This window comes from Pteronotus mesoamericanus, unplaced genomic scaffold, assembly GCF_021234165.1.
Source record: "Pteronotus mesoamericanus isolate MK-2021 breed Mesoamerican mustached bat unplaced genomic scaffold, CSHL_Meso_final contig_182, whole genome shotgun sequence".
NCBI classification, from domain to species: Eukaryota; Metazoa; Chordata; class Mammalia; order Chiroptera; family Mormoopidae; genus Pteronotus; species Pteronotus mesoamericanus.
The window spans coordinates 4,583,737-4,600,593 of record NW_026555078.1 but is presented as its reverse complement, the minus strand read 5'-3'; the positions used below and the strand labels follow the sequence as shown (position 1 = coordinate 4,600,593).

The following is a 16,857-nucleotide window of genomic DNA, read 5'->3' as shown; positions in this document are numbered from 1 at the left end:
CAGAGAGGACCGGGCTGGCAGAGGGGCGCGCGGAGAATCAGGGCCGCTCAGTCGTTTGGGAGACATCTGTGAGTGGCTGCTTTGGGCCCGGCACCCCTGGGTTCACAGGTACACAGGACAGGTGCTGACTTTAAGAAGCCACTGCCCGAACAGGCGGGGTTTGACACCAGGCTGGAGTTGGCGCCCCCAGCTGGCCAGAGAGCCCAGGCCAGCGTCCCCGGCTCCCTCGGAGCCTCGGTTTCCTCCGTTGTGAAGCGGGGTCAATGCTTCCTGTCTCCTCACTGGGCCACGGTGGGGATTCGAGAGGCCTGGACGGCCCGGAGCAGGAAACCGTTATGTTGACAACACGAGCCATTTGAGTGGGTCTCGGCAAGTCGCAGGGTAGCTGAATGGATAAACGCCCGCTGCTGCTGACGCTTGGCCTCCCAAGCACCGGGGACACCCTCTGAGGAGTTTGTGCTATAAGCGTTTATTTCTTCCTGTTTCAAAGAGACAGTTTTGCCCTCCGTCCCCAACAGTGACAGAAACAAACACCACGCTATTTTCCACTAGCCGGTCAAGTGCCAAACATTCACTACCAAGTCTAGTTAGCCAGTGGGTCACCTTGTCTCTGAAACAGCCCGCCCTAAAGATGGGCCACCTGTGCTGCCATAGTCCCAATCCCGTGGAAGACATGCAACCAATTCAAAAGAGCCAGTGCATCTGATTACTCAATAGAAATATTTCAGGCCAGAAGGGAGTGGCGTGAAATATTCAAGGTGATGAAAAGCAAGGACCTACAACCAAGGCTACTTTACCCAGAGAGGCTCTCATTTAAAATCGAAGGAGAAATAAGGAGCTTCTCAGACAAGAAAAAGCTAAAGGAGTTTGTTAACACCAAACCAGTACTGCACCAGATGTTAAAGGGCGAAGAAGGAGAAGATGAGGACAACAGAGGAAGACCATCTAACAATAAAATGGCACTACATATGTATCAATCAATAATCACCACCTTAAATGTAAATGGCTTAGACACTCCCACAAAAAGAGAGTAGCTGAATGGATAAGGAAACAAGACCCATATATGTGCTGTCCCCAAGAGACCCACCTCAGATCAAAAGATACACACAGACTAAAAGTAAAGGGTTGGAAAAAGATATTTTGTGCAAATGGAAAAGGAAATAAAGCTGGAGTAGCGGTACTTATATCCAACAAAATAGTCTATAAAAACAAGGCTATAGTAAGGATGAAGGACTCTACATAATGATAAAGGGAACAACCCAAGAGGCTACAACCCTAGTAAACATTTACACACCTAACATACGAGCCCCTAAATATGTGAAGCAAATCTTGATGGACAAAAGGGGAGAGATCGACAGAAATATCATCGTGATTGGGTATTTTAACACATCATTGACTTGAATGGATAGATCTTCCAGGCAGAAAATCAACAAGGAGACAGTGGCCCTAAATGACACACTAGATCAAAGGGATTTAATTGATATTTTCAGAGCATTTCACCCCAGAGCAGCAGAATACACATACTTTTCAAATGCACATGGAATGTTGTGTAGGATAGACCACGTTTTGGGACACAAAACAAGTCTCAATAAATTTAAGAAGATAGAAATCACATCAAGCATCTTCTCTGACCACAATGCTATGAAACTAGAAATCAATCACAAGAAGAACACAGAAAAACATGCAAAGACATGGAAGCTAAATAACATGTTACTAAACAATGAACAGGTTAACAACGAGATCAAGGAAGAAATCAGAAGATACCTTGAAACAGATGAAAATGAGCATACATCAATTCAAAATCTGGAACACTGGCAAAACGATCCTAAGAGGGAAATCTGTAGTGTTTCAGGCCTATCTCAAAGAACAAGAAAAAATGAACTCAAAATGAACAATCTAACTTCACAAGGAACTTGAAAAAGAACAAAGTCCAAAGTGAGTATAAGGAAAGAAATAATAAAGATCGGTGCAGAAATAAATGAAATAGAGCCTAAAAAAATGATACAAAAGATCAATGAATCCAAGAGCTGGTTCTTTGAAAAGATAAACAAGATTGACAAATCTTTAACCAGACTCATCAAGGAAAAAAGAGAAAGGACTTAAATAAATAAACTCAGAAATGAAAGAGGAGAAATAACAATTCACACCAAAGAAATACGAAGGGTTGTAAGAAAATATGAATAATTATAAGCCAACAAACTGGACAACCTAGACAAAATGGATAAATTCCTAGAAATATACAATTTTCCAGAAATAAATCATTAAGGATCAGAGAATCTGAATAGACAGACTACACCTAATGAAATTGAAGCAGTAATCAAAAACCTCCTAAGAAACAAAAGCCCTGGACCAGATGGCTTCACAGGTGAATTTTACCAAACATTCTGAGAAGAACTAATACCTCTTCTCAAACTATTTCGTAAAATTCAAGAGGAGGGAAGGCTTTCAAACTCATTTCACAAGGCCAGCATTATCCTAATTCCAAAACCAGATAAAGACACTACAAAGAAACAAAATGTAGGCTAATATCCCTGATGAACAAAGATACTAAAATCCTCAACAAAATATTAGCAAATCGAATATAGCAATGCATCAAAAAGATCATATACTATGATCAAGTGGGTTTTATTCCAGGGACGCAAGGTTGGTACATTTGCATATCAATAAGTGTAATTCACCACATAAACAAAATGAAGGATAAAAACCATATGATTATATCAATAGATGCAGAAAAAGCTTTCGATAAAATCCAGCACCCATTTATATATCAAAACTCTTAACAAGGTTCCTCCAAGAAACCAACAGAACTGATAAATGAATTCAGCAAAGTAGCAGGATACAAAATTAATATCCAGAAATCAGTTGCATTTTTATATGCCAATAATTAACAGGGAAATTAAGAAAACAATTCCATTCACAATTGCTTCAAAAATAATAAAATACCTAGGAATGAACCTAACCAAGGATGTAAAAGACCTGTACTTGGAAAATTATAAGACACTAAAGAAAGAATTTGAAGAAAATACAAATAAGTGTAAGCACATACCGTGTTCATGGACAGGGAGAACTAACATCATTAAAATGTTCATACTACCCAAAGCAATCTATAAAGTCAATGCAATTCTTATCAAGATTCCAAGATGTATTTCACAGAACTAGAACAAATATTTCAAAAATTTGTATGGAACCACAGCAGGCCCCATATAGCAACAGCAATCCTGAAAAAGAAGAACAAAGTTGGAGGAATCACACTAACTAGTATCAAACTACACTACAAGGCTATAGTAATCAAAACAGCCTGGTACTGGCATAAAAACAGACATATAGATCAATGCAACAGAATAGAGAGCTCAGAAATAAATCCAGACTTTTACAGTCAATTAATATTTGATAGAGGAAGCACATACAATGGGCTCAAGATAGTTTATTCAATAAGTGGTGTTGGGAAAACTGGACAGATACATGTGGAAAAATGAAACACCACACACAAGAATGAATTAAAAAATGGATCAAAGACGTAAATGTCAGACCTGAAATCATAAAAATCCTAGAAGAAAACATAGGCAACAAAATATCAGATACTGCTCACAGAAATTTTTATCTGCTATATCTCCCAAGGGAAACAAAAGAAAAAAAACAAATGGGACCACATCAAACTAAAAAGCTTTTGCATAGCAAAGGAACATCACCAAAATAAAAAGACAACCCACAGAATGGGAGAACATATTTGCCGATACATCGGATAAGGTGTTAATATCCAAAATTAATAAAGTACTTACAAAACTCAACACCATAAAAAACAAACAACCCAATTAAAAAATGGGCAAAGGATCTGAATAGACACTTCTTCAGAGTACAGAGGGACCATAGACATATGAAAAGATGTTCAATGTCACTCATCATTAGAGAAATGCAAATTAAAATCACTATATCACCTCACACCTGTCAGAAAGGCTATCGTCAATAAATCAACAAACAACAAGTGCTGGTGGGGATGTGGAGAAAGGGGAGCCCTTCTGCACTGTTGGCGGGAATGCAGACTGGTGCAGCCGCTGTGGGAAGCAGTGTGTAGACCATTCAAAAAATTAAAAATGGAACTTCCTTTTGACCCACTTCTGGGAATATATCCAAAGGAAACCAAAACACTAATTCAAAAGAGCATAAGCACCCCTATGTTCATTGCAGCGTTATTTACAATCGCCAAGATATAGAAACAGCCCAAGTGTTCATAGATGAGTGGATAAAACGACTATGGGACATTTACACAATGGAATACTACTTGGCCATAAAAAAGAAAATTTTACCCTTTGCAACAGTATGAACAGATCTGGAGAACATTATGCTAAATGAAATATGCCAGTCAGAGAAAGACAAATACCATATGATTTCACTCATATGTGGAATCTAATGAACAAACTGAACAGGCAAAACAGAGACAGACTCATAGATGGAGAGCAGATGACAGCTAGTGTGTGGGGGGCAGTTACGGGGTGGAGGGGCTGAGCAAGGACTCAAGGACACGGACAACAGTGTGGTGGCTGCCCTGGGGGGAGGGGAATAAGGGACTAAATGGTAATGGGCAAAAAAATACAATAAAGATTAAATTTTAAAAAAAGAGCCAGAGGACAAAGCTTCTTGGTTTGTACAGAAGCTGTGCTTTTATATCTAGTATAGATATTCATATAAACACGTACATATATGTACAAAGATTAAGTCTGGTGAGCGCTCCTTGTGAACAGGGTGGAAGCAGGTAGCATCTGTCACAAGGCACAGGTGTTGGCACTAAAACCAGAACTGCTGAAGTGGGGGGGACCACCGTGCCCCAAGGCTTCCGAGAGCAAGCTTCAGAGGGCCTGACCCCTGGCAGAGGTCAGGCTGCGGCAAGGGGCAGTCTCTCTAAGCCGCCAGGTGATGGACAACTCTGGCGGTAAAGAGAAAATGCCCCCACTCCTGAAAGAAGCCCCTGGTGATCTGGGGGGGCCCAGTGGTCAGAAGGATGAGGGAGCAGGTTGTCCCGTAGGTCAGCTTGTCTCTGAGCAGCGTGTGCACGCACACACTCCCGTGTGTTGGGGGCGTTCCAAGACCTTGATGGCAATGCTGTGCAGAGAAGGGGCACAGGCATGGGTCCTTTGTCACGAAGAGGAGGACCGATGGGAGAGCCTCCTGTCTGAGGGCCACATCATCTCAGACTCAGGGCCTGGCCATGTGACTGAGGAGATGCCCATAACTCTTGTCAAGGGCTGATGCCCTTCTCTGTCCCGCGGTGCCAAGGTGGAGGGTGGCAGGCCCAGGCTCCTGCGGGGCAGCCCGCTCCCAGCCCAAGGCCTCTGCAGCTCAGGCCCTTAGCCGTGGCCCAAGGAAGGATGGGGCTGCCAGGGATCTCACCGGGTGATGGGTCGGTATCTAGGGGACTGGAGAGAGCAGATGCAAACCCCAGGGGCACGAAGGAAGCCATTCAGTGGCTCCTGTGGCAGCGGCCAGCGTGGGTGCCGGAACTGAGGGCCAGGCTCCCAGACTGGGACAAGGACAACAGCCGCTTTTCCTGGTTGGCTTGAAAACAGCTTTCCACCCGTGTTCCTCAACCTTCCATGAGGCCCCGTGCTCTGGGTAAAGAGGGAATCTTTTTCAAGGTTTTCACCTTCAATGATAGGTTCAAGACTACAGGAAGGCCCCTTAAAGTGCCCCCTGCTGGCTCCTCAGGGACAGGAGCAGGGTCTGCCTTCTGCAGCTCCGCCCACCATGTGCTGCACACCCGGGCGCCCATGACGCCACAGCAAGGACCTCCTCCAGGAGACCCCTGCCCCTTGCAGATATCCAGTGCCTGCACTCAGCAGGGGCTGTTCGCGGAAACACCACGTCATAACCAAACGTCTGTGGGCAGAACTCGGCCCGGAGCCTCTGCTCCAGGTGGCCCAGGCCAGGGACCTCGCCCGTGACCCTCTGAACCTACCCAAGGCCCCAGCCAAAACGTGGCCCTGATGTTCACCACCTGATGCTGCAGGGCCAGACCTCAACGTGTCCACCAACTGGCAGAGAGAGGCCAGTGACAATGAGGCCCAAGGGGAAGTCACTCCATGAACGGTGTCAGTGTGCGCCCAGGGGCACGGCGGGGGGCTGGGGGGGAGGTATAGTTCTCACCACTGCTCAGTCCCTCTCCTGCACCACGGTCCCCAAGCCCCTGCGGAGATGGCCACTGTCTGCTGTACGGGGCAGCGGGGGCGGGGGGGTGACCTGCACGCACCTGGCCGCTCCGCTGCTTTTATGAAGCTGAACAGCCCCCGATTTCCTCTCAGGAAAATTGATTACCATGTTTGCGTTGAGGCCACATCACAGAAGTGCCTTGTGATCCGGGGCCCGGACACTAACATATGCAACACTGGGAGTGACGCAGAACACAACACAGGAACACAACACAGCCAGGGGTCGCGCCGCATTCCCTGCCTGCTCCTCAGGCAAATTGGGATTGGAATTTTATTTGAAAAGGTGAAGCCATTTTATTAGAAGACTGGCAGAACGACAAACTTGAGCAACACTGTGTGAACACACGTGAAATGCAGCTGATTCAGTAGTTTATTCTGGAGACAAGCGGTGCAAGAGGCCAGCCACGCTTTCCTGCCTCCTGGGGCTCGGGGCGCGCCGAGGACAGGCGACACAGACATTGTAACCGGGGTCCGACACTCGAGTCGTGTAGACGCGGTCCGTCAGCAGGCCCTCGGTGTCCGGGTCGCCGGGCAGTTCTGACGGCACCTGCCCCTCACCCCGGGCCTGAGGGCAGAGACCCCACTCCCTGTGGAGCCAGGCCCGAGGGTTCCTCCAGGTGCCCGGCTCGGCGGCCTCCCCCCGGCCACCCTCCCCGGGCTGCGCAGGGAAGCCTGGAGGCCCGTTCCTCTTTCTCAAAGTCAACTGGTTTCAAAGACACAGGCATACGCTCAGGGGCCCTGCGCATCTCTCCCAGTGCTCACATTGTCCTAGGACAGCCAAGCCCCTCACAGGCCCCTCCCGAGGAAGGAGCTTCCGGCCTGCTGGGACCATGGGTCATGTCAGCCAGTGGGTGTTGTCTGCTGCCACCCAAGGCTGGGCGACTAACAGGGGAGGGGGCACCGTGTTTGCTCACCTCTGGGGCTGCTGCTCCTTCGCACCTGGCTGGCTCTGCGCCTGGGGCCAGCAGTGGGGAGGGGAGGGGAGTGCGGGCCACCAGGCAAGGGCGGCGGGGGCGGGCAGGTGTGAACAGGGATGGAGAGAATGCACAGCCTCCTCCTGCCTGGGAAGAGGATGACCCCAGTTGCCTCAATGCCAAGCGCGGGCTCATCCAGGCTGGCTTCTCAGGAAAGCAGGCTGCGTCGCAGGGGCGAGGGCGTCAAGCCCGCCCTTCAGAGTTCTGGTCTCAACCGAGGACAAGAAGGCCCGGCGACTCTCGGAATGATTTGCCCACAGTCATGGCACAAATCCTTGGCACAGGCGGGATCGGCCCAGGGGCCCCAGCCAGGCAGCCTCCTCCGGGTCCCGATGAGCAGCAGTGCTTGGTCAAGGAGGGTGGCCCCTCACAGGGCTGCATGGGACACGGGGTGAGGGGCTGGGTTGACTTTAGGGAGCTGGATGTGGAGAGAGGCAGCCAACACCGGCCTTGGCCTACCCTGGGAAGGAGGTAGGCGGCGGCAGCCCAGACCCCTGGGAAATGGTAGCTGCAGCCTCCCCAGCCTGGACTCACGCTTCCGGTAAGGGCGGCTGCGCGCCTGGTGGGGTTTCAGGCCCTGCTCCTCCCAAAGCTGGGGGGGAGGCCAGCAGGAGGCGAGCCCCCTCAGGGGCAGCCTGGGGTGGGCCTTGGAGAGAAGACAGAAGAGGGGAACCGTCCACTTGCTCTGTTCAGCGTCAGCAGCCTGACCAAGGGCGACCTCCGCTGGGGCCCCCAGGGCCTGGTCCGCAGCAGCCATCGAGACCAAGACATGGATGTGCACACACACTCACACACGCACAGCAACCACACGCACACACACCCCTCCTCGCACTCAGACCTAGTGTTGAAAACACAAGCGTGTGTAAACTCAGTGAAGAGGTCTGCACAGCAGGAATGAGGCAGGACGTCCCTTTTCCACGAGGCTGGACCATTGACTGGGGATCTTCTCCATCGTCCCCGCAACCCCTCTTTCAGATAATGACATCAGAAAATCAGGTTAAAAAAAAAAATCAGACCGTTGGGAATTCTTAGTAGGATGTCGCTGCTGGGCGCAGCTTGCCCAGCGGCTGTGCTCTGTGGCCCATGCTGCCCTCTGGGTCCTGGGCTCCGCGGCTACTGGGAGGAGGCCTTGGTGGCCAGGGAGGCCACACAATGCTGCTGGAAGCTGGGCGACACGGCGGCGGTGCAGCCGAGCCTCTGGTGCGGCAGCTTGGCGGTGCTGCCTGCGCCCATGCCGCCCGCGTCGGCCTCCGCCGTCCAGGGCGGGTCCTGGCCCATCATGCTGCTGCAGCAGCCGGGGCTGGCGCTGCACGTCCGCTCGCCCGCCAGGCTGTCCGCCTGCTCCGCCAGGAGCCTGCTGTGCCTCAGGGGGGCCGCATCCCCCGCGGCCGCCGTGGCTGCGCTCTGGCCCTGCAGGACGGTGGCGATGTGGTTCAGGAGGTCTGTGAAGAACTCACTCACGCCCTCGTAGCCTGCGGGAGGGGGAAAGACAGACGGCGCTTAGCCACATGGAACAGGAGACCGGCTGCAGGTGGGGGGAGGGGACGGGGGCAGCACAGAAGATTTGGGGGGCGATCGAAGTCGCACAGCCTGACGCAAAGCCAGGGGTGCATGGCCCCAAAGGGCTGCTCCGTGGTTCGCTGCCACAGAGTGTGAGACATGGCAGAACTGGAACAGAGGAGAAACGCCTCGCGACCCTGTCCCTCCCGGGCACAGCTTCAGAGGCTTATCTAATCACGTGGCGCAGCTGGAGGTGGCAGGCCCATGGTCCAGTCCTCCTCGCGCTGAACCTTAAACACCCCTTCCCACCACGTGGCCCAGCCCAGCTTCCTCCTGTGTTGGCTGAGAACTCCCAGCGGCGACGGGAAGGGGGATGGGCGATGCCTGATCCACAGCAGCTGCTCCCGGAGCTGAGTCCTCACCCCCTAAATATCCGTGGGCCGCTGCACATGCCGTGTGCTCTGAGTCTCCGAGCCCGGGGCACAGACTGAGCACCCCAGCTGACACCTAAGGTGGAGCCCAGGTCTCCTGAACAGAAACTGCCAGGGCCTGTGTTCCCACCACAGACGCGAATGCAAATGTCAGCACACGAGCCCTTGGGAGCCACCGACCGAGCAGAATGAGAATCTAGGGCGAGGATTGTGCTGACTCCCAGAAACCGCTTCTGAAGACATGCGGCACAGGGTGGGTGCCCCACCTTCCTAAGCCCATCGGGTGGGATAAGGGCCAGGCACACAGCCACAGGACCAAGGGTTAGGAAGGGAAGCGCGCCCCTGAAGACTGGTGTGCCATTTGGAGGGGCTCCCAGCGTGGCCGACCCCCCGCCATGCCGCTGTGGGCCACCACGGGAGGCACCGGGCGGTGGGGCTGCCGCGTCTGCACAGCGGACGGCTGCTGTGGTTTTGAGGGAGCCCGCGACTGCGGGGGTCAGCGGCAGAGGTGCCCGCAGCAAGAATGAAAATGGCTAAGTGGCTGGCCCACATGCTCCCATGAGCACAACGTCCCTTGCTTAACGTTCCAGTTCCAAGAGCTAAGGGACTGGCCCCCAAAAAGCAAGCACTGCCGAAAGGTGGGCATGTGGCCGGTCACCATGAGAGTGAGGGGGCTGGGCCAGTGTTCATGCGGGTTCAAAGCCCCGGCCCGGGCCCAGGGTCGCCCTCCTTTACGGATGAGGACGCACGTGTCTGCGTGGCAGAGCCAGGATCTGAGCCAGGCCCTTTGGTTCCCCCTGTGCCTTGAGTAGCACCCTAGGCCTGGGCTTCTTTCAGCCCTGGGGTTGGTGGGGAAGGGCAGGGCGGACTCAGGCCCTGGGGAGCCACCAGTAGGCGCGCTGCTGGGTTTCCAGGGAAGGGACACAGCGGGGGAGCAGGGCTGGAGCCACATCAGGCCAGCACCAGGCAACATAAGCCGTTCCCTCAGCAACCGCCCTGCTGTCCCCAGGTGAGGCCTGGGAGCCCAGGGCGGGGCGTGTACACTTCCTGGTGGGAGACGGAGGCCTGAGAGTGGACGGGGTCGGGGGGCCAGGAACAGCCCTACATGTCTTGGCAACCTGGCCCAAAGCCACCCAGGCCGCTCTGGGCCCACAGCACTCCAGCTAAGGGGCGAGCCAGCACCGCGGGGCCGCAGCCCAGGGCCAGGCTGTGCCAACACCACCTCCTGTCTCTGCCAGGTGGGAGCACTGTTCCCACTGTGCAGAAGTGAACATGGGAGACGCCCCCCACCCCCCAACCAGAGCTGAGAGGCAGGAAGCCTTGTGATCAGGAGCACAGGCTGACTTCGTTGCCAGGTAAATTTGGACAAGTCGTCCAGCACTCCCCCGCCCCACCCTCCATCGGAAAACAAGGTGCTGTGCGTAAAGCTCTCGGGGCTGGCCTGGGGTGGCAGTGTCGGCAACACCTGAAGCAGGAAGTGCCCTCGGACGCGGTGATACTGGACACCCACAGCCCCGAGGCAGCCAGCCAGGGCCTGACGCCCGTGAGCAAGCCCTCCCTGTGCACAGGGGCCTCCTCGCGCCCTGCAAATGCCCCGATCGGCCCCCGTGTGGTGGAATCCCCTGCTGAGCCCCTCGCTGAGGCGAGACCTAAGACGCACACTCAGAGGCCACAAGGGCCCGGCCTGTACTCCCCCCACCCCCCTGGGCTCCAGCAGCCAGCAGGGCACACGGCCCAGCCACAGGGAGCACTGCAGCTTGGGACGGGAGCGGGAACACAGCCCTGCCGCTGACTGCAGTATGACCCGGGGCAACGTCCCCCTCCCTGCAGGGCTCAGTGCCCTACGTGTAACTCGTGAGGCTTGTGTTCCCACCAGCGTTCTTTCAGCTCTTTAAATCTGCATGGGCCACAGGAGCAGCCGAGACTTAGCCCGTAGAGGCTAACGCTGCAGGAGCAGGGTCAGGAGAGCAGGGACAGAGAACACGTGGCTGTGCGGGCCCACTACGCGCATCCCTGGCTGGATGCACCACCTTCCCCTGCTTCTCCCCACACCCCGCAACCCCAGGAGCGGGGCGCTGAGGCTCAGCGGGGGCTGCACTGACCCCCCAGGCCCCGCCGACAGCGAGGCTGCCCCGCCACCTGCCCGAGGACACCAGCCCCTGCCACTCACCTGGGAAGGCGTTGATGTCGATGACCGCATGCTGCCCCGTCTGGTTGTTGATGATGATATCGATCCCAAAGAGCGACACGCCCAGCGCCTGCCGCAGGGCCCGGGAGAGCTCCCGGATGACCTCGTCGCTCGGCCGCTCAAACACGCCCTCAATCTTGTCCAGCTGCAGACACACCACACACGCAGGTACACACACAGGAGTCAGGCCGTGGGGGAGGTCAGCGCCCCACCACACAGGCCCTCAGCCAAGGCGGCGGGCAGACCCCCCGGCCAGCGCCAGCACAGCCATCTCTGAAGTCCTGCCGACTGGGCAGGCCCCAGGTGTCCAGTGCCCATGGCCTGTCTGGTTCCTGTAACACCCTGGGAGGGGGTGCCACCACCAGCGTTTTACATGCTGGGAAGCTGACGCTCAGAAAGGGTCAGGGGCTGGTCCAGGGCTGGCTTTGTACCCAGGTTTTTAAGGCTCTAAAACCCAACCATCTTAGCAGGAAGAAGGAGAGAGCCTGCTGTGAACCCAGGAAGGCTTTGTGGCACGGGGAGCATGAGCTGGACCTGCACGGTGGGGGGCGTTTGGGAGAAGGAGGGAAGCACCAGGCGAGGCACGCGGAAGCAATGGCGCGGAGCCCGCAGGGCAGCTGTGAGCAGCGGAAGTCAGGGCGGGGGGGTGGGGGCGCTTAGGGGAACTTGGCCAGCATCTCTGCGGTGGGCCCTGGGGCCAGCGCCTCAAGCAGGAAGGCGGAGGGTTCTGTGGGCCAGCCCAGTGCTGGGGAGGGGAGAGCACAGGGCTCCTGGGCGGGGCTCACCCCTCCCACAGCAGCCGCTAATATGGCGCTTCTACGCTAACTCACACCCCATGGGAATGGACTTCCCCGAGGAGGCCACTCCGCTGTGCCCACCGGACCCCGGGGTCCGAGTCCACTTCCAGCGAAGCCTCCATGGGGCCAATAGGCTGTCCCCGCCCCGCCACCACCACCACCTCTCCTCCTCTGCCCAGTCACAGCTGATGGGCTCAGCGCGGGCCCCGGCCAGGGCCTCCAAGGGGCAAAAGGCTGCGCTGGGGAGGAATCAGATCAGAGCGTCTGGATTTGCTTCCCGACGGCGATGCCCTAGCTCCGTGCTCTTAGGGAAAAGGACTTGGTTTTTTGGTGCCTCCATTTGCTCATCTGCGAAACAGGACCGATGAGGCTTCCACTCCAGACCACTTGGAGAAACCGTGAGGTCACCGATGTGGTGGGGACAGTGCGTGCCTGGCTGAGAGGAGGTGCTCTGCTGAACTCGGGCAGGGACAGCACCGTGTCCCCTCCAAGTGAGCCAAAACAGGGCTCTGAGGAGGTGCCCGGTAAATGCCTGAGTCCTGAGGGCCGTGGGCTCAGGAGCTAATGTGGAGGAAGGAGGACTTGATCTACCAGAAACGAGAGCGAAGCTGGGTCAAAACATTAAACGCGGGATCATCACGTGACCCAGCAATCCCACTCCTCGGCATGAGCCCCAGAACACTGAACGCGGGCATTTGCACGCAGGCATTCGAATGCCCACGCTCACAGCAGCACTGCGCACAGGGTCCAGCCCCGTCAGCAGAGGCACAGGTAAACAGACTGCGTCACTCACACAACGGAGTGTCGTTCAGCTGTGTGACCCTGCAACAGGGCAGCACCTTGAAAACATCAGGCCAAGTGAGGAAGCCGGACGCAGAGGCTCACATGTCGTACGATTCCCTTACTATGGAAGGTTCAGAAGAGGTGAATCCAGAGACAAAAAGCAGATCCGTGGTTGCCAGGGGCTGGGATGGGGGGGCCATGGGGAGGCGCTGCTAAACGGGGACAGGGCTTCCTTTCAGGATGATGAAAATGTTTTGGGACTAGATAGAGGGGGTGACTGTACCACACAGTAAATGTGCCTAGTGCCACTGACTTGTTCAGGTTAAAAAAGCGAGGCTGGCCCTCACTGGTGTGACTCAGTGGGCTGGGCGTCCCCCCACAAACCGAAAGGTCGCCGGTTCGGCGTCTGGTCAGAGCGCAAGCCTGGGGTGCGGGCCAGGTCCCCTGTTGGGGGCTTTCAAGAGGCAACTGAGTAATGTTTCCTTGCACATCAATGTTTCTCTCCCTCCCTCTAAAAATAAATAAATAAAATCGTAAAAAAAAAAAACCCACCAGTGAGGCTGGGTCAGGAGGGCTGGGGACAGGGCCCAGGACGCCCAGGGCAAACAGCCCTCATCCCAGCACAGGGAGCCACAGCGGCAAGTGGGGAGCCTCCAGACTCGGGCAGAGCAGGGAGCCCACACTTGGGCAGCGTCAGTGCTTCACTGCGAACCTCCTCCCCCCGCTGGCCCCGCACGAAAGGCAGGGCCCTGTGTGCGCAGGCCCCCCCGTCTCGGCGTGTCACGGGAGAAAAGCGCCCTAAGGGGCTGCGACAGGCACTCATCACTGCACCTGCCCGCCCCCTGGTCACTCCTGCCCAGAAGCTCAGCCCAACGCGGCCACTGGGCCGCTGGTCCGGCCCGCGGTGGGCTCTGAGCTGTCAGGGGCCCTCTGGGTCTCACTTCTCACCCCGGTCAGTGGGGTGACACAAATACCTGCACACCGTGGGGCTGAGGCGAGGGTCCAGGAAGCTAACGTTTAAGGTGCGGAGCCTGGCTGGCAGCAACGGGAGCTCTGGCTGCTCGTTAGTGTGAAGTCCCTGACACACTGTTTAAAAGCACTTTCTCAGCTCAGCTAAGGAATCTCAGGAATCCTTTGGAGGCCCTTCGATGATCTGAACCCAATCCACCCAGGACAAGATAAAGGCATGGGAAGCCTGCCCGCGGGCAGAGCCAGCAAGGAGCCGTTCTGGAAAACGAGGCTGCGACGGAGGACGTGAGCAGTGGCCTCCCGTGGCTCGCCCCTCACGGCGACACTGCACACCCGGCACTGGGCACTGTCTTGGGAGCTCCCTGGGCCCACAGCCACCCTGCAGGGCAGGACGGAGGCCCCGAGGCACGGAGAGGCGGTGTGACTCTCCCAAGGCCACGCAGCTGGACGCAGCGGAGCGTGGCTCACTCCCCAGGCTGCCCGGTCAGTGGCCACACTCTCGGCCGGCACCCTGCACGGGCGTGTGGGGCCTGCCAGCTCGGCGTGGGAGCCAGGTCTGCGCTGGGGGCACCGGCTTGGATGGCGGGCTCCCTGCGGGAGATGGAGGAGGGGATGGAGGCCTCCCCGGGGGCGGGGGGAAGACGAGGGGCGTGTCGGGAATGGGGCTCTGTGCCCCACTGGCCTGCAGGGGTGCAGGAGAGGCTTATGCCCTACACGGGATGGGGATGGCCGGCTGCACTTCCCCCTTCAGTGCTGGGGGTTCCTCCTGCACAGCAGTCATGAGAGGAGGAAGGAGGCCCCGGAGTATCTCCAGGCTGGCTATCCTGGTTGTACAGGTAAAGAGACTGGCTGAGCGGGAGACAGGTCACTTTCCAAGTGATCCAAGGTTACTTTCAAGTGGGTCCCTCTGCTTATGACCCTCACAGGGACCCTTTGGCCTCAGTTAACAGCCCCAGCAGCTGCTGGTCCTACACACTGTGTAAGGGACTGGCAGAGACAGACTCTCGGGAAGCCTGTGGAACGCTGACCGCCCTGCGCCCTCCACCCTGGCCGAGTGACGTCTGACAGCGTCGCAGGGAGGAGCCCCGTGGAACTGGGCTCCTCTGAAGCGTCTGAAGCTTAGGAGACCAGAAAACCCTTAAAAAAACCAACTCTTTCTCACACAGACAATTTACATCCTGTAACATGCACAGCCAGGCACCAGGAGGAACCACGCTAACTCCTGCTTGTTCCCCAAGGCTCCTGACTACGGACGCTCCTGAGGAGCGTCTGTCAGCCTCCCCAAGGCGCCTGTGTTCCCTCCAGGTCCTTGCCCGCATCTGTGCTCTTTCAAGCCCTCGGCACAGCGCTGGCTCCCCAAAGGAGCCGGGAACACAGGGGAAATGGACAGGTGTCCTGGGCTGGGGCCTGAGGCGGGGTCTGCCCTGGGCCTTGCTGGTGGGCCAGCCCAGGGCAGGGAAGGGGACACGGGCAAATCCTCCCAGAAGAGCCAGGACGGCTGGGACTCGGGAGCAGGAGACCCAGCAGAGAGCCCCCGCTTCAGAGGAAGTGGTGGCAGAGGCTTCTGGCTTCCTGGCCATGGAGGGACAGCAGAGGGCAGCCCTGGGCAGCTTTTAAATGCCTGCTTTACAGTCTCTAGTGAGACAAAAAGCCCTAAACTCCCGGAAGACCCAGCTTTGGAACCAGACTGACACAGGGTCCAGTCCAGCCCTGTCCCTGCGTGGGTGGCCCTGTGAGCTTGGAGAAGCCATTCAGGCTCGCTGAGCACAGCCTCACTTCTCGGGAAAGCGGGGTCACTTGGCCTGCCCCTTCGAGGCTGGCTCGGGGCACCCAGGAAGGAGCTGGACACACAGTAACATCCAGCACTCCGAGCTCAACGCCCCCCGTGAACCAGGCCGGCACTCACAGAAGCAGCAACGGGCTCCTCACATACAGGGCTCCCGTGGGCAAGGGAAGCAAAGGAAGAGGGTATTGCCTCCTACCCCTTTCACCAAATTCCTCCTGACGGGGGTTCGGGGGGGCGGCTTCCTCATGCGGAGAGCAGAGTTAGACAGTCTTGTACCTGGAGTAACCCAGCGGTGTGCAGGTGGGGCAGGAAGTCATCGGCACGAAAGCCAGGAGCGAGCAAGCAAGCAAGAGGGGTCTCTGCAGCCTCTTCGGGTCCCAGCCCCCCAGCTCCATTTGAGAGCTCAGCCCTGGGACCCACTGCCAAGAGCACACCCACAGCAGGCTCACACCAGGCCACCCCAGCCAGAGGGACACACCTCGGTCAGGACCGATGACGACTCTGGCTTGGACACGTTGTGGCTGTTGAAGAAGATGGACTCTCGGTCTGAAAAAGCAAACAGGGAGAAGCCAGTTAGTAGCTGAAAGGAATGGCCACTCCACTGCCTGACACCAGGGGGCAGCACCACCACAGACACAAGGGGTGGTGGCCGCAATGGCCTGTGGGCTGTGCGCCCAGCAGCAGCCATCTGGGGCCCAGCGAGCCAGACACCCCCACCCCGAGGAGACTCCACACCACGGACAGACACAGGCCCATCTGCGGCTCCTGTTTCAAATTTTCTTTCCACATATAATGAAAATGACCCGCTCGTTAGAGCCCAGCAAGGCTACCATTGACCAGGATCAGACCTGGTTTTCCCCAATACCTAAGGCCGTGTTCCCAAAGTGTGTCATGTGTCCTCCGGACATGGCACCCAGACAGGGGCCACGGCGTGTGGCTCCGTGAGCAGGAGACGCCACGTGCCCACACAGCAAAGGCCCCGGGCAGCGGCCTGGCAATGCCGCTTCACCCGGCCTCCCGGGCCCAGCCCCCGCCGGGACCTGCCCACGGAGCTCCCTTTCTGTGCGGTACCAATCCCGAGAATAACGGGAGCGGTGGGATCGGGTTACTTCTTCACCCCTCGGCGAGGAAAGGAAGGCTGGTCAGTCAGGAGCACGTTCCCAAGCACTTGGAAGAGCAGACACACGAATGCAAGAATCGCACCACCACGGGCCTTGGGCAGGTTCCGG

The 16,857-nt window shown here is 56.4% G+C and overlaps 1 protein-coding gene across 2 annotated transcripts in view; it reads right to left on the bottom strand.

Annotated features, from left to right (window-relative positions):
• Positions 1-7,212: 7,212 nt before the first annotated feature.
• ITPK1 (inositol-tetrakisphosphate 1-kinase) overlaps positions 7,213-16,857 on the bottom strand; it is a 137,539-nt gene continuing 127,894 nt past the window's right edge. For both annotated transcript variants that reach the window (XM_054567109.1, XM_054567110.1), the window contains 3 exons: positions 16,107-16,174; positions 11,276-11,438; positions 7,213-8,646 (listed from right to left, as the gene is read on the bottom strand). In XM_054567109.1, the coding sequence (XP_054423084.1) occupies positions 8,288-8,646; positions 11,276-11,438; positions 16,107-16,174 (590 nt within the window). In that variant the 3' untranslated portion in view covers positions 7,213-8,287. The remainder of the gene's footprint in view (positions 8,647-11,275; positions 11,439-16,106; positions 16,175-16,857) is intronic.